Source organism: Lepisosteus oculatus, chromosome 2 (assembly GCF_040954835.1).
Source record: "Lepisosteus oculatus isolate fLepOcu1 chromosome 2, fLepOcu1.hap2, whole genome shotgun sequence".
Taxonomy (NCBI): Eukaryota; Metazoa; Chordata; class Actinopteri; order Semionotiformes; family Lepisosteidae; genus Lepisosteus; species Lepisosteus oculatus.
In genome coordinates, this window is record NC_090697.1 from 70,698,569 (window position 1) to 70,722,635 (window position 24,067).

At 36.4% G+C, this 24,067-nt stretch overlaps 1 protein-coding gene across 1 annotated transcript; it reads right to left on the minus strand.

Annotated features, from left to right (window-relative positions):
• Positions 1–4,360: 4,360 nt before the first annotated feature.
• LOC102695707 (chromaffin granule amine transporter) lies at positions 4,361–23,297 on the minus strand. Its single transcript, XM_006625502.3, has 16 exons — positions 23,067–23,297; positions 21,524–21,673; positions 20,468–20,834; positions 19,174–19,232; positions 18,503–18,586; positions 17,752–17,844; positions 17,171–17,260; positions 16,518–16,561; positions 15,527–15,587; positions 14,985–15,080; positions 12,959–13,037; positions 12,126–12,177; positions 11,522–11,585; positions 7,833–7,952; positions 7,467–7,600; positions 4,361–6,563 (listed from the first exon to the last, which is right to left on the minus strand). Exons 2-16 carry the CDS (start codon positions 21,636–21,638, stop codon positions 6,453–6,455), a joined length of 1,569 nt encoding a protein of 522 aa, XP_006625565.1. The 5' UTR covers positions 21,639–21,673; positions 23,067–23,297; the 3' UTR covers positions 4,361–6,452.
• Between the last annotated feature and the right edge of the window lie 770 nt (positions 23,298–24,067).

The following is a 24,067-nucleotide window of genomic DNA, read 5'->3' on the forward strand; positions in this document are numbered from 1 at the left end:
GTCAGTACACTTGGTGCTCATTTCCAGTACTAACGTAATGTATAATATCAATGTAACATATAAATAAACAAATGGAAAAGAGAATTGATATCCCATCAATGAAACACATCCAGGAGGAGGGCCCCAACACTGGCTGAACTAAGACGTAAATGGTTTTAAACCTGATGGGCCAATACAAATGCTTCTAGAACCTCTGTAGGTTGTATTATATGGTAGCACCTATTATCCCTCTAACAGGAGACAAATAATTTGGTTTGCAGGAAGGATTGTGGTAGTTGTGTCAGCTGGTGTGCTGTGTGCTATCAAAGCCACTACAAGTCTCCTTTGTCATCTAATAATGATCCTTATCAGGACTATTTTGTACACTGTGTGTTGCCTACAGTTCAATAAACATGATTTCATTGAGGTCTTTCTGCCTCTTGGCTTTAGTCAGTAACATGACCTGTAATGCTATTAGAAAGATGGGCTTTTTGGGAAACACGGAGTACAATCTCTGGTTTCACACAGCAGGTCATAGAAAAACTGCAATGTCAAGAGAAAGAGAAGCCCTTTGATATCTGGAATTGTGGTGACTTAAACTAAAAATTCTGCCATTTTCTCTATGTTGAATTGCTTGCTCCATATGCTTACTCCCATTGTGTGGCACTGTTATTTAAAAAATGGAAATAAACAGGAAAAAACAATTCTGATTCCTCAAAACTAAATGAAAGAAATATAAGAGGAAGAAAATGTCAGCTATGCTGAAAACATACTTGCTGAAATTGCTGAGATTTTTTTTAATTTTCTGAAATTTGCTGGAACGGTTATAGACAGGACAAGGACAATCAGCTCCCACAAGGTTCTTAGTAAAGGGGTGCCTCCTGCCCTCTGTTTTAAATGAATTTCCATGAAGTTTTGACTTGTGTTCTGCGATGCGTGTTTCAGTTTATTCTGAAAAAGTCCACAGGATTGTCTTTGAGTATTGCGAGTACACGTATCAAGTCCCTTTGTAGCTTCTGTTCAAGACTAAAGAGATCAGTTCCTTCAATCTGTTCCAAAAAGCCCTAGCATGTATCTGGTTGTCATTTTCCAGATTGATTCCAGATTCTGCAATGTCTTCTATAGTGCTTTGACCAAAATTGTTCAAAATATTCTAAAACAGATCTTAATATATTACGTTGTACAATTTTAACATAACATCCTTTTAGTTAAATTCTATGCCTTTAACTCTATATCCTAACATTTTGTGTTTTTGATTGCTTCTCCACATTGTCCAGAAGATGCAAAGACGTCAACAGAAACACCTAAATCTTTTTCATAAGTTTTTTTCTTGTCCAGCTAAAGTTTTTACTATCTGCATGCAAAACCCTGTACTCATTCAAATTTGCTGCTCCTACACTATTTGCTAATCCTTCCGATTTGGTATTCAGAATATTCATAGTCATAGTAAAATTGTCTTAACAGGCTTGGCTGTGGGACAACCTGCAGGCCACAGGACGGAGAGGCTGGAACCCCTATGTATAGAATGAGGAGTGACCCAGAGGCAGCTGCAGAATTGGAGGAAGGATGCAAAAGACATTGAAAGGAGAGAAGAGGCTTAAAAAAGTACTTACAATTTCTGATGCAAGGAAAAGACCAGAATGATTATGATTTAGGGGAACTGATTGAACTCGGCTGTTGTCATCATTATGAATTCCATTCACCTGCAAACCTGACTAGTTTACTAAATATTCCAGAATGCAGATCATCAATATAAACTAGGAAAAGCAGTGATCCTCGTACAGATCCCTGTGGTACTCTTAATTACACTAATTATATCACCACAGTTTGAGTATTCACAACTTACGTGTATTCTATTTGTTCTCTGTTTTTTCTATTTGTTAACCAATTGTCAATCCAAACACATGGGTCTCTGTGTACAGTTTGAGAATGATTGTTGAAATGTTATCCAAAGTCTTCTGAAAATCTAAACAAAGCACATCATAAACACTGTGTGTATCCATTAGTGTTGTTGCTTATTCAAAGAATTCTAACAAGCTGATGAAACAGAATGTTTCACATTCCATCTGTCACGGACGTCCAAAAGGACTAACCGTGGGGAGCAGGAGAGCGGAAAAAGACCCATATGCGTAGCGGCGAGACGGGAAAAAGGCCCGGGCTCAGTAGTGCAAAGAGTTCAGGAATGCCGTATAGAAACCTATGCCCTCAGGGAGCGGACGTGGGGCGCCCTGGTGCTAGGCGGGTCTCAGGACATCCGAACATCAATGCTGAGCCAGGACAGAGTGCAAAACCCGGAAATATATAGCCCAAGGAAGAGAGGGACAAGAAGGACAGCAGACCGGAAACTAGGGACAGGACAGAGAAGGAGCGCCCTCTGGCTGCAAAGGGCGTGACACCATCTTGACTATACTGTATAGTCAATGATGATCCTCTGAATTAGTTCTAATAATTGTTTCTGTAACCTTTCTATAGCTGCTTATTTCAATTATGACTCTCCTCTTATGGAGTTTTGTCTTCATACTTCCCATTTCTTTCTTGTCCTTTCTACTATCATTTTTATCCGCTCTTGCAATTCACCACACTTTTTTGATTCACTTGTTTTTCAGTCATTTTATAAAATGCTTTCATCTCCCTCGTATTTTTCCAAATTGATTTGTTGAACCATTTTCTGTGCTGTATTTTAGATTTTAATTTTAAACCAGCACAGTTTCAAGATATACTGTATTTCAGAGTATACGTAAAATCCCTAATGGTTCTTTTATCTTTGTTTGCCTCACTATGTCTTGATTGCTTTAAAAGACTAAAGCTATACAAGCGTTTCGTCTTGCAGGTAGTCTGATAGACTGGATTAAAAAGCAGTCTTTAACTATTTCCTTTTCTGCTGATGACAGACCTATAGCTTCTTCCCAATAAATGTGGGAAAAGTTGAAGTCGCCCATAACAACTACTTCTAATTTTGAATAAAAAATCTTAATTTCATTATACAGTGTTTAATTGTACAGTGTAATTAAATGGAATACCATTTAAGCTGATTCCCTGGCTTTCTTTGAAAAATGACTGGATGAAGCCCTTGAATGAATAAGCTACCCAATGGGCTAGATGAGCTGAGTGACTCACTTGTAACCGTTCTTATGTGATTAAACTCCTAATACCATGCCTTTGGAAAGTGTTTTAAAAAGTTTGATTTAGACTCAAAGACCCTTAATTCCTCTAACTTGAATTTTGTTTATTGATAACTTTTCATGTCTCTCTGGAACAGTGTAGACATTCATCCGCAGTACATTCATCTCCATCGATTTCAGTTAGCCACATTTCCAGTAACATCATAATTCCCTGCTAATGTGGCATCATCTGTCTCATGTAATTTGTTTCTAACAGTCCTGGTATGTTTGTATAAGCTGTTAATCACCTGGTCCTTTGTTTTGTTTTTCCCTTTGATTCTCCAGTTGTCTTTGCTTTCAGTGCTCTTAAATATTAGAATATTGGATATAAGAGAAAAGAACAAGTACTGGATACAATACAATCTAGTTAATATAGATAAAATCTATCTATATCATAATATATATATATAAAAGAAAGTATAGATAAATAAAAATGCTGTAAAAGTGTAAATGAGAGTGTAATGAAAAAAGAAACAAAATATCATGATAATCAAAGGTAACCTATGATTGCTGGTTCCAAGATCACTGCTACTTCAGCAATTTCTATTATATATAGATTATAATCAGGACATGACCCGTGGTACTCTACAATGCAATTCATCTTATGTCTTTTAAAAAACATTAGTCAGGTTTCTAACATGAATAAGGACTTGGAGATTATTGTAACATGACTAATTTATCAGTGCTCCTTGGGTTTTGGGTTTGATTGTGGACCAGAGTGTCTTTTGTGCAAATATTTTCTTTCTTATGATGGATAATGCAAGGTAGGGCAGTAGTTAGAATTGCTAACCGAAAAAATAAACCTTGTTGTTTACTCCCATATTAAGTTCAGATCTTTTTAAAACAATTTTGAATGTATGTTTGCTGTGCACAAGCTGGACTGCTCACAATCATTCTTTTTGATGTGTTCCAATGGTATTTCCTTTGCTCGGAGAGAAAGAAATATTATTCAGATGCAGACATAGCAGAGTCTTAGCAATTTTTCATTAACGAAAAGTTTTTTTCTTAATCTTCCGTATACCAAGTAATATACCAAGTAACTAAAACAAAATGCCCAGTCACTGCTGACACAGTTTTCATACACCATATGGGTTGGAGGGGAGTACAGGCAATGAAAAACTGGATTAAAATCCAGTTCATTTGATGTCTTCACGGGAAAACTATCAAACTTCACATTCTGACTCAGCATCCATTCTTTGAAGCTGACATTGGAGAAATGGTATTTGAAACTGAACACGTTTAATGCACTCACACATTCTACTCAAATAGGCTGAGGTGTTTTCCACCTAGATGCATAAGTATATGTACTGTAGAACTATTGTATAGAAACTTAAATACATGGAAAAGTCCAAACAACAAACACAGTAAGGAAAAATTGATTATTTTCATAATCACAGTATATTTCATTTTTGTGTGTTTTGTAAAACCCTCCTAGTAAAATATTCAAGACTTTCAAGAGCAGGAAAAAGTGGTGGTTTACATCAAGCACTCAGGCGGCACAGAAAACACAAGAGACACTCTAGCCAGGGCTAATAGTGAGGGCCAATTCAAGGAAATTTAAAATCAAAATCCTACAAATATTTCTCCTGCTCATACAACAGTCAAGTAAACGTATATGTGTCATCTTTATTTTCCTTCTTTCCCCTCACCATAAACAGCTTTGTCTGGCTCTTAATTGTTCTCCTGGCTGTAATTTGTGCAACAATCGTAAACCAGAAGGATTTATTTTGTTTTGGAAGATTCTATACATACTCTGGGAGGTCAAAGGAGCATATTAGGACCCTAAATTATTAATATTAATTCAGCATCTAGCTTTTGTTTGACAAGCATTTTATTTGCAAAGCACAGTAACCAATTCTTGTACAATCAGTAAGCCGTCAGCCACAGAGGCTACTTAAGGCAAGACTTTTTCCAAGGTAATTGAATAAGATGTCTACAGAAGGCTCCAGAGGCTAGCTCTCTGTTCCAGATGCTTGTTTGTTATTTATGGGACCTGGAAATTGGATGCATTGAAGAACAACACACCACTGATGCAAATCTTTCCCATTTTCTCCCTTTCTCTCTCTATCTGTCTCTCTCTTGAATAAGTACCAAGTTGTGCTTTAAAAACATGACCAAGCTTCAGTGCAGAAAGGAAATTAAAAGTCTCAGCAAAAACATAGACCCTCCAGCTGAAGATAAAATTGTAATATCTACAAAGAAACACTAAAACAGTAAAGAAACTGAGGAAAGAATATTGGATTTTATAATAGCTAAGACGTAAAGGAGCTGTGTAGAAGAAGGCTACAACATTTTTCTAGTTAAGGTAGTAATAATATGGAATATATAGATCGAACAGTAAAGATTTTGATTTTACTGATTGAAGAGATGTCCTTGAGAACTGTCCTGTGGTAACTTTTGAGTATTTCTGCACAGGAATAAGAGATTATCTCGAAATAAGAGAAGATGTAATTTTATTGATTAAATTTGGCCCTATGAATAATCTTTTAGTTATTGTTTCAGACACAGGGGTTTGAATTTAGGTCTAAAAACTGAACTACAAAGTGTTGTGGGCAATCCATAATCCAAAAGGATTAAAATCCCCAGAGGCATTGACAAAGGGAGGGAAAGTTTTTAATCTGTACATTTTAGAATTAAAACCAGATTATGAAACAATAATCTTTTGTAGCAAAAATTCTAACAATGTAAAAAAAGACAAATGTTGTAGCACAAGCTACACTACAGTATTGATTCTTAAAAGAACCTGGGAAATACTCTCAATTCCACCTGAAGAGCTCTCTGAGCTTTGTGCTTTTACAATATGTCAGGCTGGGCTCTGGCACCTCTGAAACGCAAGGTAGTTATCACAAGTCTTCCAACCACTTAAGAAGTTGTCCTTAAGGACCAGAAATTGAAATAAAATTAATTTTCATTTCAGTTTTGTTTCATTTCTAGTTGTTTTCATCTACCTCTGAATACAAAACAGAAGTACAACAAAAAAATCCTTTAGAGCAAAACTGAATTGTATGCTTTTTAGCTAGCCTCTCACTTTTTATCACTGTACCTTTCCACATAAAACGAGAAAGCAAGATGATTTGTTTGTGAAAACAAGAAAAGCAGCATCCAACATCCAGTGGAACAAATTCATTATAGTGGCAAGTCTTTGGTTGTTTTTTTATTTTTTTCAAGTCTGTTTTCTTGTGAAACAAAATGTTTTTGCTGTGCAAGACCACAAAGAGTTGTTGTTTTGAGGGTGCAGTACACCTATGCTCAAGTGTAGTACTGTATATCAGATTGCATGACAGCGTGTCTGGCTGTGCCCTGGGAATGTGGTCACTCTTCAGTCTCCTCCTCATCACTAGCGTCGCTCAGTGGGAACTCCCGGTACGCCTTCTGAGTGCTGTAGGTTTTGACGTGCATGGGGCACTCCTGGTTTATTATGGCCTGGGAGAGAAGACACAGGGATGAAGAGCAGGACATGATTCTCCTTTTCCTAAAAGATTCTCCTTGTGACTTGAAGGAAAATTAATCTTACCTTTTCCTTTCCTGTTTTTTTCTCTGGCAGTGAGTGGTACATAATGGATGATAACTTAAATGTGACAGGGTGAGACACTTTGCTCATGAGTTTCTTGTTTTCTTGGGAGATATTGTGAAAATATAAAGTTTAAATCTAGCAGGGGGCAACTACAGGGCAGCATGTTTTTTTGCATGTAACTAATATTATTAGTTACATGCAAAAAAACTAATATTTTTTATATGTAACTAATATGAACTTATATTATTAGTTACATAATTATTATTAGTTATTGTATCCTTGAGCAAGGTATATTACCTGAATTGCTCTAGTAAAATAAACTGTTCTATAAATGTGAACAAACGTTGACTGGTTTGTTTAAAGGCGTTAGACAAACAAATGAGCAATATCAGGAAAGGGCAAAATGTTTTTAATTTTATTATTTTGTGGTTGGAGTATATTTGAGGTATGGTGTATAGGTACCATTGTTGCTTGAGGCAATGTTGGGGCCACAACACAATCTCAAGTCCAAAGGCATCCTGGTATAGCAGGCTAAGTGGCTTGTGGGTAAATTGGTCCTGGTGCGAGTGTGTGCATGTTTGTGTCTGTACATGTCATGCGATGGACTGGCATCCTGTACAGGTTGTATCTCACCCCTGCACCTCTGGGGAAACATTAAATCTGATCCAGTAGTGCTTTACACTGCCATCTTTTGAACAGGATCAAAGTCGGTTTTGTTCTGGCTCATAAATAACAGGTAAGAATCCATCAAGTAAGAATTCAGAACCCATACCCTAGGGAAAGGGCACAAAATGAATTCTAAAATCTCTCACCATTTTCTCTTCTCTTGCTGCAGGATTTCTTAAAAAGCAGCACAAAGGGGCGTATAGTATGTTGATAATGCCAATGATGACCATGAGGTAGTGGAAGCCGATAGCTTCCACAATGGCTCCAGCTGTGGAGGGGCCTGAGACCACAAAAAGAGAGCTGGCATTATACCCCAGAGATCAAATGTCCAAGATACTCAGGGTCAAACGGTCAAACATGATATCAGTTCACGTGATAGAAGTACATTTCTCCTGATGATGTTCATGGGAAGATTATGATTAGAATTAGCATTCTGCTATTTTCATTTGGAATCAGTTTTTAAAAGCGTGGTCAGGTTTTTCAACATCGCTGATCTATGAAGACCTCCTCACCGATAGCGAATCCCATGCAGAAAGCAACATCTGCAATAGCGTAGACAGTTCCATAGACTGAAGCATGCCGGAGATCTACCAGGTAGCCCATTATAGGCATCATGGAGGAGTCCACCATACCTACAGGAGAGGAGAAATGAGAAATTATAAGATGGTTTAAATCCATTGTTCGGGTGTTCTGTTGAATTCTAACAATGGCTAAATGAAGCAATGGATATTAATACATTGGCTTTAACATCATCTGGCTGAGGAAACGACAGCGCCCTTCACTCAGAGAAATGAACTAGAGAGCTACTGCAACAGTGAAGCCAGGTGTGTTTTATACATGGGGAATTGAAAGTGCAAGATTAGAGTTTGTCTTCCACAAGAACACCTGCTAAATAACACCATTTCTGAACGAATGTTAAAAAAAAAGTTGTGCAATTAGGCTGTCAAGAAATCCATGTATCAGGAAATGGGTAGCCCTACAGAATTTACACTGACAGGATAATTCCAGGCTGCAGGTTTTTGATGGGCTACACTTTTATTTGGCAAAATATTCACTTAATGAAATTTTTATGAAAGTAAAAAGTTACGGGCCCCCTCAGTAACTGATGTGAAAAACAGCAAGCAACTGTTTGAGAGCTGCTTTTCTTGAAAAGAGAACAGACATTCCCAGATACAAATCAGTGCATGAGAATATAAAACATTAATGGTTTATTAATACAATAAATGGATATAAATAATATAAAAGGTTGTGAAATGATTTCCCAAGGGATGGTGCAATTGAATTTTATAGATGGGAAAATGAAAGATAGAAATGGCTAGTTAAAAGTGTGTTGTTTTTTCTGACCATTTCAAATCCTTGTCTAACCTAGAAGTCTAGTGACATCAAGATCTCATTTCCAAGTGAGGCCTGTTTGAAACACTTTGTCACATCATTTCTACCAACATTAGGACAAGAACAATACTACAGTAGATACATTTGATAATTGATAGAATTATTTCAAGAAAAAGTACTCTAAAAATAGTAACGAGTATATTTATCAAATGTAAAGATCACCTATATCCTATCTTAAAAATGGTACAATGATAAGTAAAACAACATTAAATCTTTCTGAGGCATTTTCAATGACGTGAGAGCAAAATAACAATGTTTTGTTTTGATTCATACAATCTTTAAAACTGTGAACTATAATATTGATCAAGATCTTAACTGATAAGAACTATGGTTCTAAGGTAAACTGGACATTTTCCCAGAACCACTTTATAAACAAAGGCATACCTGAGGTTCGGTTTACAGTAGGTAGTGCAAGAAATATTCACCTTACTTTCTTGCACAGTTCACAGTAATGTATTTGATATCTAGAATTTGTTATTTATTTCCATTCTGCATGTAGAAGTGTCTAATATCCTTGTTTGTTACCTTTGCACAAAACCCAATTTTAATTTTCTTGAAATGTTATCTGAATTCTGAAACTATGGATCTGGTAATGTTTTAGTCTATCATTTTTCAAATTTCTCAGAATTTGACTTGATTATTGACATTTTTTTAATTTAATAAAGCTTGAATTCAAAGAGTTTATATAGAATAATATTAAAAGCTGTTTGTAAAACTTCAGAAATAAATTCTCAAGGCGTGTTAGAGGAAAAGAATACAGTATCAGCAGCATAAAAATCAAATTATGCATTGTTCATACTCTGACCAATGTTCTTATTTATACAGTCAATACAATTGGACCTAAAATAGAACCCAGTGGCAATATTTCATGGAATAAAAAATCTAATAAAATAATTATAATATAATTATAATACATCAGATTGATGCACTTAATTAACATTTTTGAAATAATTTTGAAACCTATTTAAAAACGACAGTAATTAATTATGCAACAGTCTATACAACATTAATATATGACGTACAGAATAAAAAGCTTTAGAAAGATAAGTAAAAAGGGAAGCACAATATTTATATCATTAGCTACCTTTGCTGTAGTGATTGTACCATGATTACTTTTTAAGCTCTTAATCACTTAAAATATTCTTCTCGAACAGAAGCTCTTTTGTGTATTATACTGAATGGAATGAAGGATTTAAAAATTCATATTCTTGTCAAGATCAATGCCTTTTGATGTTTTCCCTCTGTATTGATGGCAATGCCAATTAATCTTTTTTAATGTGTGTTTTGTTTAATATTGTCTTTAAGAAAAGAAACAAGGTTGAAGGTAATAATTTTGGAATAAAGCTCTGCAGCTGTCAAATTGTTTGTTTAGTTTTTCATGGCTCAGATAATATTGTAAATTTTCTTTTGTTGCATGTAATTTTTTAAACGTACTCTATACGTAAGCTCTCCTTAACATACCATGGGTGAAGTTAATCATCACTAAAATTAAACCATATAGATCCCAGAAGCATTGCCTTTTAGGAGTATGGGTGATTTTACAACGGTCTGATCACATTCTTAGGAACATTAATACAGTATTTATTTTGCATTGTTTTTAAAGCTATATGTTAAAGCTTGTATTTTCAGATTCCAGGTGAAATGTGTGGCCAACACATGTAGTATTTTAAAGAGTGTAAGATTCTGTGGCTAACTCATTACTACCATCTGTTTCATTTGAGCAGACTATAATAATATTACAGAGGTCAATATCCTGTTTTCACAATAATGCCTTTTTAATTGGTTAATTGTCATAACCCCACTTTGACACAATTGCCAGATGTGTGTCTTTTCCATGTGTTTGGGGATTCCAGAGACTGTGCCGGAGTAAGCTAATATTTACTGATTATTTATTATCATTTACTCGCAATTTAATCTACATCATGTGGGCAATGGTTACTTGTAATTTTCTAAAATGTCTGCAAATTAGGTATATGAAGTGTCACAATAATTTCATTGATAAAACGTTTTCACTAAGAAATAGCAACATTCCAGATTAAAGCGTCGTGAAAGGATTATGGGGTGAAATTTTGGCTTATCCCGCTTGGCTGAGGCCTGACCTCCTGGCCATAGGACAAGGAGACCAGGACCCCCATGCAGGGTGACCAAGGGGCAGCTGCAGAGGTGGAGAGGGGGTGGAGGTGGGATGCAAGAGACATGCAAGAGAGAGAGATAGGGATCTCATAGGTATTTGTGGAGTTTTGGGAGAGGAATAGATTTCAGTAGCGATTGCTAATTCCTGACAACTGAGTCTGATTGAACTTGCTTGTTGTCATCCCTCCCAAACTTTTGTTATGAACTCCATTTATCATTCTGAGGTTTAATTTTGAAGGTTGTTATGGAAATTGTATCTGCTGTACTGTTAATCTACTCTTTGCTTTTGGAAACAAAAGCCAGATAACAATTTCAAACTAAAGCTCACCAAATTAAATTTATTAAAGTACACTTTCAATAATTCAGATTTCAAAATATTGAAAATGTAATTGAATTTTCAAGCAATTTGAATTAACAGAGGTATCCTGATGCATACGAAGTTAGTGTTGACATATAAAAAAATGTGATTGCATTAAAAGCTGTATCTTGTAAAGTTCCATACTGAATGTATTTAAAATCAAACGGATCTTCATTCTGCATTTTAAATAAACATTGGACACAGTTTGGATTCAGATTCAATTTTTGGATCAGATTCAATTTTTGAATAGTGGCTTATCAATAATGTGACTTGTTCTTTGCATTGAAAGAATCAACACAAAATATGAGCATCACTTACCAATCGCAAGTCCAAGGCCGGCGTTAGGACCAATGAGTCCATAAATATCATTTGCTAGAGGAACCTGAGATTTAATTTAATTGAACATCAGTTTTAGGAATTTCTGACCTGAATACAAATTTCTAAATAAGTTTCTTCTATAACACAAATATAATACAAGTGTAATTAACCTAGGTAATGAATTAAGTAGATACAAAGACAGTTATTGGCTTTTAGCACACTGTGCTGTCAGTGAAGGATGCGCCTGTCTTCCAGTCAGTGCTGTCCCTCCAGTATGGGGCAGTTGTGTCTGTGATGTGTCAAAAGACGATTGGCTCAAAGATAAACAGGTGGGAGGAGGTGCCTGTACTTTCTCATTCGCCCCTCTGTGCAATTGTGAGGTTTGTAGTTACAAGCTGAGATGTGAAAAACACACCATTGTCTATACCAAATTCAGGTGGGCATTACAAAAGTAATAGATGGTTCTGAATCACAAAAACATGTAAAATGTCTATTAAAGAAGCACACCTACTCATCTACAGTAGTCTTCAATGAAACGAACACTACTAAATAATGTATGTTTTTTTCCGTCAAATATGTTTATGTATATGTTTAGTATACTCACACAGAGCAGGCTGATTCCAACAATCACCATTCCAATCAATGAGCAGACCCACCTGTAGAGAGATCGACACTGTCACTGCACCTAAAAGGCCAGCTCACTTACACAATGGAACATACAGTAAAGCACTGGGACCAAGGAGGTTGTGAGTATTTATCAAACTATCTAGAACTTCAAACACAAAAGACACCAGAATAGCCATCCATTTTAAGTCCTGTTTTTAAGGAAATGTCTTCTTTTTCAATAGAGTATGAGCTCACAAGAACAACAAAAAAAGAAGAAAAAATGGTATTTAAGATTAGAAAAGGCATCTTGTAAATTTTGTGCTGGCCACGCGTCTCTTTGTAAGAACCATTTATGCACATGAATACAGCTAATCTAGGATCATACATTTTTAATGAAGAATTTTTAATAGAGTTCACAAACTTTTAGCAGGAAACCAACTCAAAGTGTAGTTCAAATGCAAACCCAATAATTACTTACTGTACCTAATTATAAATTCAGACCTTATTACAAGTCATTGGCATCTGTGATAATAAAGCTTCTCACTCGAGGGTGTATGCCAGAAGCATTTTATGAGCACATTTACACTGCTGTTATTCTTTTATGAGAATTTATAATAATAAGATTGGAAAGCAAAGACAAAACAAATGTTATTAAATAAGCACAGTCCAGTGCAAAAAGGCCAACGTGCCAAACATATTGACCACAAGTTAAGCACTGGGCTGAAATTTGTTCAACAAAATAAAAGAATTATACTGGATGATTAAAAAAGCCCTCTTTTCATCTTTTACAATTGTTGTAACAATGTAAAAAATGTAACAGTCTAAAATTACCTGCCCATTTTGTTAGCTAGCAAGCCAAACAGGTTAGTTCCAATGAGGTACGATATACTCGCAGGGAGAAATGCTATACCTGAAATATGTTATCAAAGAGAAGGTTAGTTCTTTGTTAAACATGTGTATCAAACATTTGAGATAAAAAAATAACATATAAAGTACAATAAATCAGTGTAAAAACACATAGCCATTAAACAGATTTTGTAAATGATAAAATGCCTCTATCCTTCCTGACTTTTTAGCTGTACTTCTGAAAATGATCGTTTTAGTATAAATTATAATCATTATCCCTTTATTTTATATATCAAGATATATTGATATGTTTAAGACAAAATTTGAAGATTCTGACACATATGAGCTGAGGGATCATGCTAAAGCTTTTTAGCAAAAGAATACAAAGCATGGACATCCAGAGCTTCATTTAGGCAACTAAAGAAGGCTAAAGAGTCCAAACAAAGTTGGGGTGTATATTAATGGTACTTTGCACACACTTTGTCAGTACTATACACTGATGCAGGCAGGAGCCAAGCAATTCAAGCCTTGAAAAATGAACCATAGAATTTTGAATTTTATTCTAAATTCCACAGGAAGCCAGTGGAGTGAAGGTAAAACAAGAGATACTTTCTCATACTTATGCATGTCTGTTCTAGTTTAAGATCAGAGAAGCTGAGTTTAGAACATGCTGCAATTGGCTACGATCATGTTCGGAAAACACAAGCAAACATTGTAAATGATTATAAGTTTGGAAAAAGACAAAGTAAAGTATTAGCTTTTCTGCATCTGATTATGAAAAGATACGAACAGACATGGGCAATACTATGAGGATGAGAAATAGATAACATTGCTAACATGAGCTTCAAATTCAAAGGCTCAGATCAAAGATAACACCAAGATTCCTGACCTGAGCACTTGAACCGATTCCAGGACCATCAATAGTCAATCTTTAGATTTGTTGAGGAGAGCTAAACAGCATAACTTCAGTCTTGTTAGAGTTCAGATGTGAAAGGTTATTTGTATCAATTTTTTAACATTATTGAGACAGCGTGACATGGCAGACAGTGCTTGACTAATGATGTTTCTTGCAAACATAAATTTGGGTGTCATCAACATCAAAATTAAAGCTGTTGTCAGACTTTTGCATTCATGCAGCATAATCACAACTTTATATCTTGGAAAAAAAATTACTTGACATAAATTAATATTTTTCAAGTAGAAAAATATCCTACTTGAAAACAATTTTCACAGCACTTTGAAACACGTGACAGGCACAAGTTAGAGGCCAGCTTTCTTTCTCACCAAATTTACATCAAATCGAGGTAGTACAGCGATTTAAACACACTGTACAGTTGTAGCTTATGTTTCTAGTGTTTTATGTGTGTAGCTGAGTTAACAAATAAAAGTGACTTCTAGTTTTGTAACTTTATTGTTTCTAAAATTAAATTATCCTCTCACCATAACTTGAAGGGAATAAAAGAATTCCACAAGCTTGACTAATATTTAACATTAGAGAGAGCCTTTATTACTAATGTTTAATATTTAACAGTCAAAGTCCTCAAAGCACACTAAATGAATATCTGCATTTCAGGCAAAGTGAATCAAAATTCAGAAAGTCTCAGTGGTGGTTGTAGTACACAGGGTATAGATCATCAGATGTCTCTATTTCAATAACAGATTCACATGTGTGGATTGGCATGTGTTGGGCACAGATTGCATTACAGAACTCTGCATTACCAGGGCTAAACAACTGAACTGTCTGGCTCCCACATTACATAAAAGTTTTAATCTCCTTTTTATGGCAATATTTATATTGAAGCCGAAATATTTATATAACTTGAAACTGAAATAACAACAGAAAGCCGTATAATACATTTCACATAGAAACGATTGCAGAAACAGAAAGCACCATACCTTGGATTCCCATTACCCCTTTTAAGCGTGGACTGATAGTTTTTTATAGATATGCTGTGTCAGAGCACTTATGAAGTTTTAACCACAGTCTGAGACAGAGAACACATCCACATACCAAGTTGCCATTCTGGAGAACACATAGTTTGCATCATCCATATGGGTAGTGTGGGTTCCAGCATGGCCACCCCCATGTTAGCAAAGCAAATGGACCCTGTAATACAGAAAGGTATATACTACAACTGGGCCAGAGGAGTGTTAACACTGGTTATTTATAGAGAGAGAGGTTAATGCACAACAGGCTGAATATTAACACAGTATGGGAAAATAGTCTTTTCAGTTTCTAAAGCGTGACAAATGTTTTTAATGAACCAGAAACAAGCAAACTCACACAATTCACAATTACACGGTTTTCTTTCTTATGATGCACCTAGGCAATTCATGTGGTATGATTCATAATTCATGATGAAGCATCACAACCCCCAGAATTGTCACCCTGCTGTTCTCGAGATAGGCTAAGACTCACTTGGTAATCAATTCTGAAGCTTACACTAATTTCATTATTTTAAAAAAAAAATGTGTTATGCTTAACAGCTGTGATTTTTTTTCTCAGCAACAGATGAGATGATAGTTCTTAAATAACTCGGAATCTGTACTTACCTGCACTTATTAGAATATAAGGATCCCGTAGTAAGGTTAATAAAGGTGTGCCTTCTACACTCTGGAAAAAAATCAAAGGTATATTACTAGGCAAAGCACACTGGTAAGATTTCAACTGGATCTACACCACAAATATTGGCATTTTTACTGAGAAAAAAAACTGGTCTGCAGCCATTATTATCTCTTGAGGTTTATGTGCTACAGAAATTAACAGCGCAGAAGTCTCTGGCAATTTTAATTAGGAGATTCTCAATGGAGTTTTTACCAAAAATAACCTCAATAAAAAATAAGTGGAAAATAGTCTTAAATATTAATCATGTTAATGTTAAGATAATTACGGTAGCTGCCAATAATAAAAGTAGGATTCTAGGTTTGAAAGCAGTTTACCTTCCATAAACCTAGGGCTGATAACAAACGTTCTTTCCTGTATGTTATAATTTCAGATACAGAAAGTGCAGTCTGTGGCTTACAATTTAAGATTTAGATTTAAGAAAATGTTTAAACTTACAGGTTAAGATTTTACTAGAGCTCAAATGCAGTTGTCTAGGGAAGACCACATTTTTATAGTGAATCATAAGCATTTTAATTAGTCAAATGGTGGAAGGAGGCCTGCTGGAATTGTGGGCTGAGACCTCACAAGATCAGGCTAATTGCTATATTACAGGAAGACTTTTGTTGGTCACAAGAATTAACAGGATGTGTTAATCAAATCTTTTGGATCAGCAGCATTAGACATAGTCTGTATTACGCTGTGGCTAATTCCTGTAAATGAGAATACAGTTCCTTAGTCAGTATTGGACTGCTTCTCGATTGCCTGCCAATGAAGATAACAAGCATTTTGTCATATTGAACACAGTGCTACTGGGACATACTAACAAAATTGGACATCTTTCTTCCAGTTTATTCTTCAGAACTACATTTGACATTCAAGGTTTTCCCCTGCCCCTGGTGATTTTGATTTTGTTTAAATGGAAAGGGAAGAAACACTCACCCCAGGAGAGATCTTTGATGGCCGCAGTATGCAGAGCTGTAATGCTATGTAGGAGAAGGGAGTAAGGAAATACAATTACATTATTATTTCAATGAGATTTTTACCAATGCTCAAGGGTTATTACCAATGTCTTAATGCACCTTGGTTGAACACCATTCATATTAGCCTACCAATACTGTTTACCCAATACCAGGCACTTATTCCTAGGGAATGTTATGGCAACGTGGAGCCTGTACTGAAAGCACAGGGCTCAAGGTTGGACTATACCTTGGAAGAAATGCCAGTGCAATGCAGGTTACACACACAAGATGTGTGGACAATGTAGAGGCACCATGTGTCATAGCCAGCATGTCTGTGAAAGGTGGAGAAAAGTGGAGCACCCCAATAAAATTCACAAGAATATGGGGCAAACCCCCTATCTCAGCACCAACTGCTATGCCACTCACCTCACTGCTAGTACCCTAAATAAACTGCAACACTTTTGTTTACTCTGCTAAAGCCTGTCATGATTCATTATTTTGTAAGACTTATGAACACAAAATATTTCATTTGTGACGTTGTGACACCTTACCTTATTGGGAGAACTTTAGAAAACGTTACATGGTGTAATATGTGTATAAATATATACTGACTTACAGTACTTACTAACTTACCTCCATCAACTAAAGCCAGGCAAGCTAAAACAATGAACGGGGCACTTTTCCCAACAAACTCATACATGACACTTCCAAATGGGGCTCCAACTGTCAGAGAAAAGGCAAAAACACAATTTTACTGAAGCACAGTAATTTTGTAGTCACAGTTCTGTCCATGACAACTGACTCTCTCAAAGAAATAGAGAATAAATTGTGCTTTACATTATACACGTGACTTGTTCCACGGTTAATTATGAGTTATAAAAACGAAACTCCTCATTGCATGAAGCTTTCTGAGACACTTAACCCATGTAGTGTGCGGTTTTAGTAATGGGTAGAAAAATCAAGGAAACATTTTTACACTTTACTTCTTTACCACTTAGCGATGTAATCACCCCATGAAAATCAGCATTAATGCAGAAAATATTTGTTTAAGATCTGATTTAAGATTTAAGAGAGTGATTTTGTGAATGTGCATTTGTGAAAGTACCACTTTTCCGGGTATTAGTACAGATGCAATAAATGTAACTGTGTATAAATGTAACTGTGAAACACTTGTGTATAAATGATGCAAAACTGGAAAACAGGATGCTACTTACTAAGAACTCCCATTGCTAGACCTCCAAGAGCTAGTCCCATGGCAACACCTCTCTCATTGTCATCTGTGTAAACACTGGCCAGCATCCCCAGGCCTACAAAGACAGCACAGGCCCTATTGAAACGTCTGTTTCCGAATGCCTTCTTTTAAATATGTAAATTAAGTTGTTTAATGTACAAAATTCCTGGTTTCCATATTGGAAGAAAACCAGCCACCCACTTGTTGGTTTGCATGCGTCACCAGTATTGCTTCATTTTTGACGTACAATTCTTAAACCCGTCTTTGAAAAATTAACATATTTCTGTCTCCATTGTCATGTAGTAATAGTGAGGCTGGCTCAAGGCAACAAGATGAAGTCAGAAACAACTGCTGGCTTTAGTTCAAAGTACTGTAATGGAAAGTATAAAGGGCCGTTTATAAAAGGAACTCAGATATATTAACCAAATTCAAACTTTCAGTTTTTTATACAAAACAATATGGTTCATGCCAGGTTCATGGCATAACATTTTATTAAGTCATGGTGCCGGGACTAGGGGGCAGGAAGGGGGTCTCTTGCCACTCTGTATGTCCCGGAAAGATCCTGAGAAACAATTTACAAAAACATCATCTTCAGCAGTTTTTTCTATATAAGATATGAAGCTAATAGTTCACTCAACAGTGCAAGACGAACCAGAGGACACAAATGGAACGTACATGGAGTTTAGTGCAACCACATAGTTTCTGCCTATCATATGTGCTCAAAGGTTCCCAACCTGCTACAGAGGAGAATGAAGAACCGAATCCTTGCAGGGCTCGAGCCACAAATAGAAGGGTGTATGTTCCTGAAAAGGCGAACACTGCAAATCAGAAAGACAATAAGCAAAGATTTGTTAGTTGATCTCAGGTAAGTTGTACAGAACAGTTAACTGCATTAGTGGACCATAATTAGCAGAATGAAAGAATAGCATTGATCATATTTGTATTATGCCAATGTATATGTACTGACTGCAAGTTTGTAAATGTATATATTTATGCTGGAATTTTTACCCAAAATGCTTAACACAATGAAACACTTCATTTTTCTGCAATTAAACCCTCCCCATTAAATGCTAAAATCAGAAGGATGTGACTGAGTTAAGCTCTATTCAGGACTAAAACTTGCCCAGGCTTTTCTGATTCAAACAGGCAAGAAATGCTACAAGCAAAACTAAAATTTTTTAGGATAAATTCAAACATCTCCAAGGCAAAACCTTTGAGGCTTCATACAGTAGGATGAAAAGTTATGAGAGTTTATTAAAAAGTCCATAATAACCCCAATGATGACAAACTTCGGAGAGTCCATTAGGAGCTCTGACATTCCTTGCCAAAAAGTAATTATTATTATTACTCTGATGAATCTGTATGTGCTAATACTTATATTTCATGTTTATTAATTGATGCTTACTTATTGTCGAGAAGAACAAGATAATAAATCCAGCAAACATTGGGATGTGGAATCCGATCCTGGAAAAGGGAAAACACACAAGAGACAGTCAGGCTGAGAAAGTGGTTGGCTTATTTATTTTGTGTTTTAGATTGGTGAAAGGACACAGTGACTTGACTATTGTTTATTTTAAGGAGCTGATATTAACTTTGATAATGACTGACCTTCAAAATGGAGGGCAAACAGACTTGGAGACCTTGATGTTTTTAAACAAATCAGCAGGCAGTTCCCAACACACTAGAGTAGGGCCCCTCATTATAGCACATGGCAAATATTTTCATCTTTTTCCTACTGTTATTGTGTTTAAGGGGAAAATCAAAAACTGCAGCTAACTCTCCACTGTATTCAAAAGGGCACATAAATGAACAAAGGGCTGTCCCTGTGCAAGATCGGATTTATTAGAACCCGCATTGCGGTGTGAGAATATACTATAATGAGTTGTTAGGAAGAGTTACCACAACAAAAATAAGTTTTGTTTCAGGTCATGAAAGTGCTATAGGCATCAAAATTAATAATTTACAGGTTAAGCACAAAACCACAAATAGTGACCTTGTAATACAAAGTTCCAGCAAATAAACTTTCTAGTGTCTTGCTCATAAAATGACTCCATATATCCACTGCATGTATACTGTACATTGGAGCACCTGTAGTTTAAATCAAAATTCCCATAATGAACAGATTCATTACACATTATGGGGTGTGCTCGTCAGCTGACTTATACAGATACAGTATGAATCTGAAATAAATGAGCTTTGGTGCCCAAGGACTGTACAGAATCTACTCAGACATTTGTGTTTAAATTCAGTTGGGATAGGAGGCAAAGAGAGCTGATCTTCCTCAGCTAACTTGTCACATGCTACTGCTGTGCTGTAAGCATCAGCTTGATTACTATTTTGCCTGTTGAGATTAGAATGAACTGCCGACATGGCTTTGATACACTTGAGCAGCATAACTAGCACAGTTCAAGACAGGGAGAAAAGCTGCATGCTTGATGTAAGATGGGCCAAATTACCTCAGTTCACGTGTAAACGTTCTTATGAAGAAGCATTAATTAGCACAAAGGTGCTTATAAGACAAAATAGATATTGAATTTTCTGTTTCAAATGAATTTAGACATAACTGAGAGGAAACAGCCTTACTCTTGTTGAAACAGCCTGAAGGCAAAGAAAGAAGAACCATATTTAAAAGCAAAGAAGAATATTGACCCTGGTTTGAGTGCTCTCCTAGGCTTGGGGTAAGAAGCCTCAGACAGTACCTGTTTGTCAGAGGGCCAACAAAGGGATTAGTCAATAGCTGTACTAAAGCTTTGGAGGCGAACAGCAGCCCCACACGAACATTTTCTTCCACGAGGTAGTCACTGTTCTTCACACAGTTGTTATACGGTGCTGACGTCACGGCCTCCCTTTCGAAAGAGCTGTTGACATTCACATCGGAAATGAGGTCTGACACGTTGACAGCAGAGTCACTAACGACGTAGGTTGCGTTGTCATAAAAGGAAAAAACAGAGGAGAATGTGGTGGCTTCATAGGCCTTCTGTGTTGGAAGTGAGCTGTCGTTCAGGGTTACAGAATGTTCTGACGTCTGGTACTCGGTGGCATATAGGAAGCTGGGGATGATGGGCACTACAAAATCAGAGATGACAGTTGTTTAGTTTGGGGAAAGAGATGCACTTTAGAAGCAGACACCAGTAAAACAAGAAACTAACCAATTGACCTCAGTGTTCAAAGACGTTTTGTCACATACAAATGCACTCCAAAAGTTTGTGTAATTAGAGCAAAGATGTAAAGTGACCAAAACAAATGACAGAACAGTAGTTGTTTGCTCTGTCAGGTTTGCTCCACTGAAACCAGAGTGTGCCACAGACCATGTCTACATTTTATTCAGTTTATCCTAAAGGTTAGCTTCCGATTTGAATCTTATTTGAATTTGAACAGAGTGAATTTTGGATTTAGTTAGAGGGAAAACAAAGGTACACATGCAATGTGTATGCTTTCCCTACCAATCTATTTTTCCTTCATTAACGTATATGTTTAGGGTTACGAAAGCCTTGATATGTATGGGTCAAACTAGTACCATTTACAGTTTGTCTACGATTTAAATTAATTCACTTGTTTGGTTTTGTTCCACACTGGTCACATCTCACATATTTGTTGGGAGGTTCCCTTATTTTTAACAACTTCCCTGACCAGTTCTTTTAAACATTCATGCACATTTTTTTTTCATTAGGTGCATTGTTAGCTTTCATTCAGATTTGCATTCTGATTCAAAAACAAAACAAACATCTTGCTCAGAAGACAGAAGATTGACTTACCCACGACAGTAAGCAGCATGTTATCTACCAGCAAGGCGACAAAGACCACCACTAACACGAGCTTCCGGGACTCCCTGCCATCCTTCAACCATCGTAGAGGGTTGAAACTGGGCATCGTTCAGAGTAAACTGGTTGGATGAACTATAAAACCTGGGTGAAACAGAATGTATCACAATAAGCCTGATGTTTAGGCACAATAAGACCTCTCTGTCATGAGATCAAACCTTGAGGCTCTGAACTGCAGTAAATACAGTATTCTTGCCTGGGGTGTGTGGGATGTTTTTTTCCTTTTCTCTCTAAAGGCACCCTTGCTAAGCTTTACTTGAACGAGCAGTTCCCTCATTTTAGCGCTAATGAACATACAAATGTCATGTAGTAGTTTAGAATTGAAGTGAATCTGATACATAATAATGTCTAACAGGAACTCATTACTGTTGTAAAACCAGACATTAATGCCAGAAATACATTTTGCTTCTGGAATATACAGTATATACACATACTGTATATTCAACAATTAGATTAGAATCCTTTATGTCTAAATTTGCTTACAGAACTGTCAGCAGCTGTTTGTTGATAGGATGAGCACAGAGCTTTATACAGGTAGATACAGTATTCAAGAGTAGTCTAAGTAAAAATTGAGCATACATATTAATTTTATTAGCAGCAAAAACACATAAAGCATTTTAGGTAATGTGTTGGGAGAGAGCCTTGTTGTCCATCAGGCTGATATAGTAAAAGGTTTCATAATTACTGTTTTTCAAAGCAACCTATAGAAATTAATTCAAACTTCATTCTCACCTGGAAGACAGCAAGGTCTGTCTCAGTTAATTCTACATTATTTAACATTTACATACATTTATTTAAATAATAAAAGTCATTTTAAGTACTCCTTTTGGGGCTTTTCTTATAGAACAGATCTGAAACACATGAAATCCACAAATTGGGAAGATATGTCCATACAACTACAACATTAAACTGTACAACTCCCAAATTCATGCAAACAGATTTCTGTTCCGCTTTCCAATATATAGTTATAAATCCTAAAAGTTTATTTTATGACATTTAAATACTGTAAGTACAATGTTAGTAGGAAACAGACACGTTTAAATGTGTATAAATCATAGTAAAGCTTCTTATTAAGGTTTGCATGCGAAGCTAAGTGGGAAAATAGCTTCTGATTAGAATTAACTTGTACGTTCCATTGACATAATGATTACTAACAGAATGTAGAATATCTCCTACAAAGTTCCCAGCAGCTGCAACAGCTAACATTTGCTGAAATGGTCCAAAGCCCAGAATAAATCGGTTTGACTGTCCAGGTGTCCATAACACCAGAACAATGAACTTGCCTTGATTCTTCTTTTCGATTTTTAAATGCCCAAAAAACATTTGTAAAAGTAACTTTTTCAAACTTACACAACTTTAAGCCTCACTACTCCCTTAAAATGTAACATAAATTAGCATTAGCAAGTGCCCCTAAAGCCCAAGCCTTTGACTGTTATCACAGCCACGAGCTATTCGAAAGAGGGAAGAGCTACCTTACCTTGTAATGCATTCTGTTGAGATACACCAGGTGCAAGTCAACACGATGTTCCCTCTTCCACCTCCTCTATTTATTAGCTCCAATGCCTGCAGGATGTGCCTGGCCTTTTTGCAAGAAATAATTTAAGAGGCAAACCTTTAATAAAACACACCGAGCTCCGCAGCTTCTCGTACGTCACAGAGAGAAGTAATTGTTTCGACCACAGGCCCTTTATTGGAGAGGCAGGAGGAAAGCAGGCTTTTGCTGTTTGCAATAAGGGCTTATCTTTGATCTGGAGATGTTAACCCTTTTCAAGTGGGGGGCGGGGAGGACAACTCATGGAAACGTCTGCCCTTTTCACAAGCCATATCCATCAGTGTCATCGGGACGTGTGTGTTTGCACTATGTCCCTCTTCCTGATGTGTCTGTTAATAGGGCTCTATTCCTTGCTGGTGAAATAAAGCCTGTACTAATTTTAGCTTACAACACATTTGCCCTGTATTCACATCCATGCTGCAGAACTGCTGGAGCTGGTATTCCTATAATCTAAATGGTAAATGCTATTAGGATCTTTGCCCAGTGTGTCTGGGTTCTGCCTACGAAACAGTGCTTCTCCACATGTGAGAGAATATTGCTTTGCCTTTGCAATGTACAGTGCATCTTTCTCACTGCCAGGAGCAGACCTTTAAAAAACTTTTCCTGGATTATTTGATCAATGTATATCATGGAATTTCCATGTTGGAATAATACATCTAATATACTGTATATATTTAAAGGTTATTGTTTTACTTCAGCTTCTTCCATATTATCGTTCATTTTTTCATTATTACTCAGTTTCAATTTATTGTAAAACAGTTTTAGTTTCATCCATATTGTAACCACATACTCCTGGAGAGGGTAGTGGTGGTCAAAGCCGGAGCAGGGCAGACCAGAGATTCCTATTCCCAGTAACAGTCTCCAGCTCCTCCTGGGGGATTTCCAGGTGTTGCCAGACCAACTGAGAGAAAAAATCCTCCCAGTGT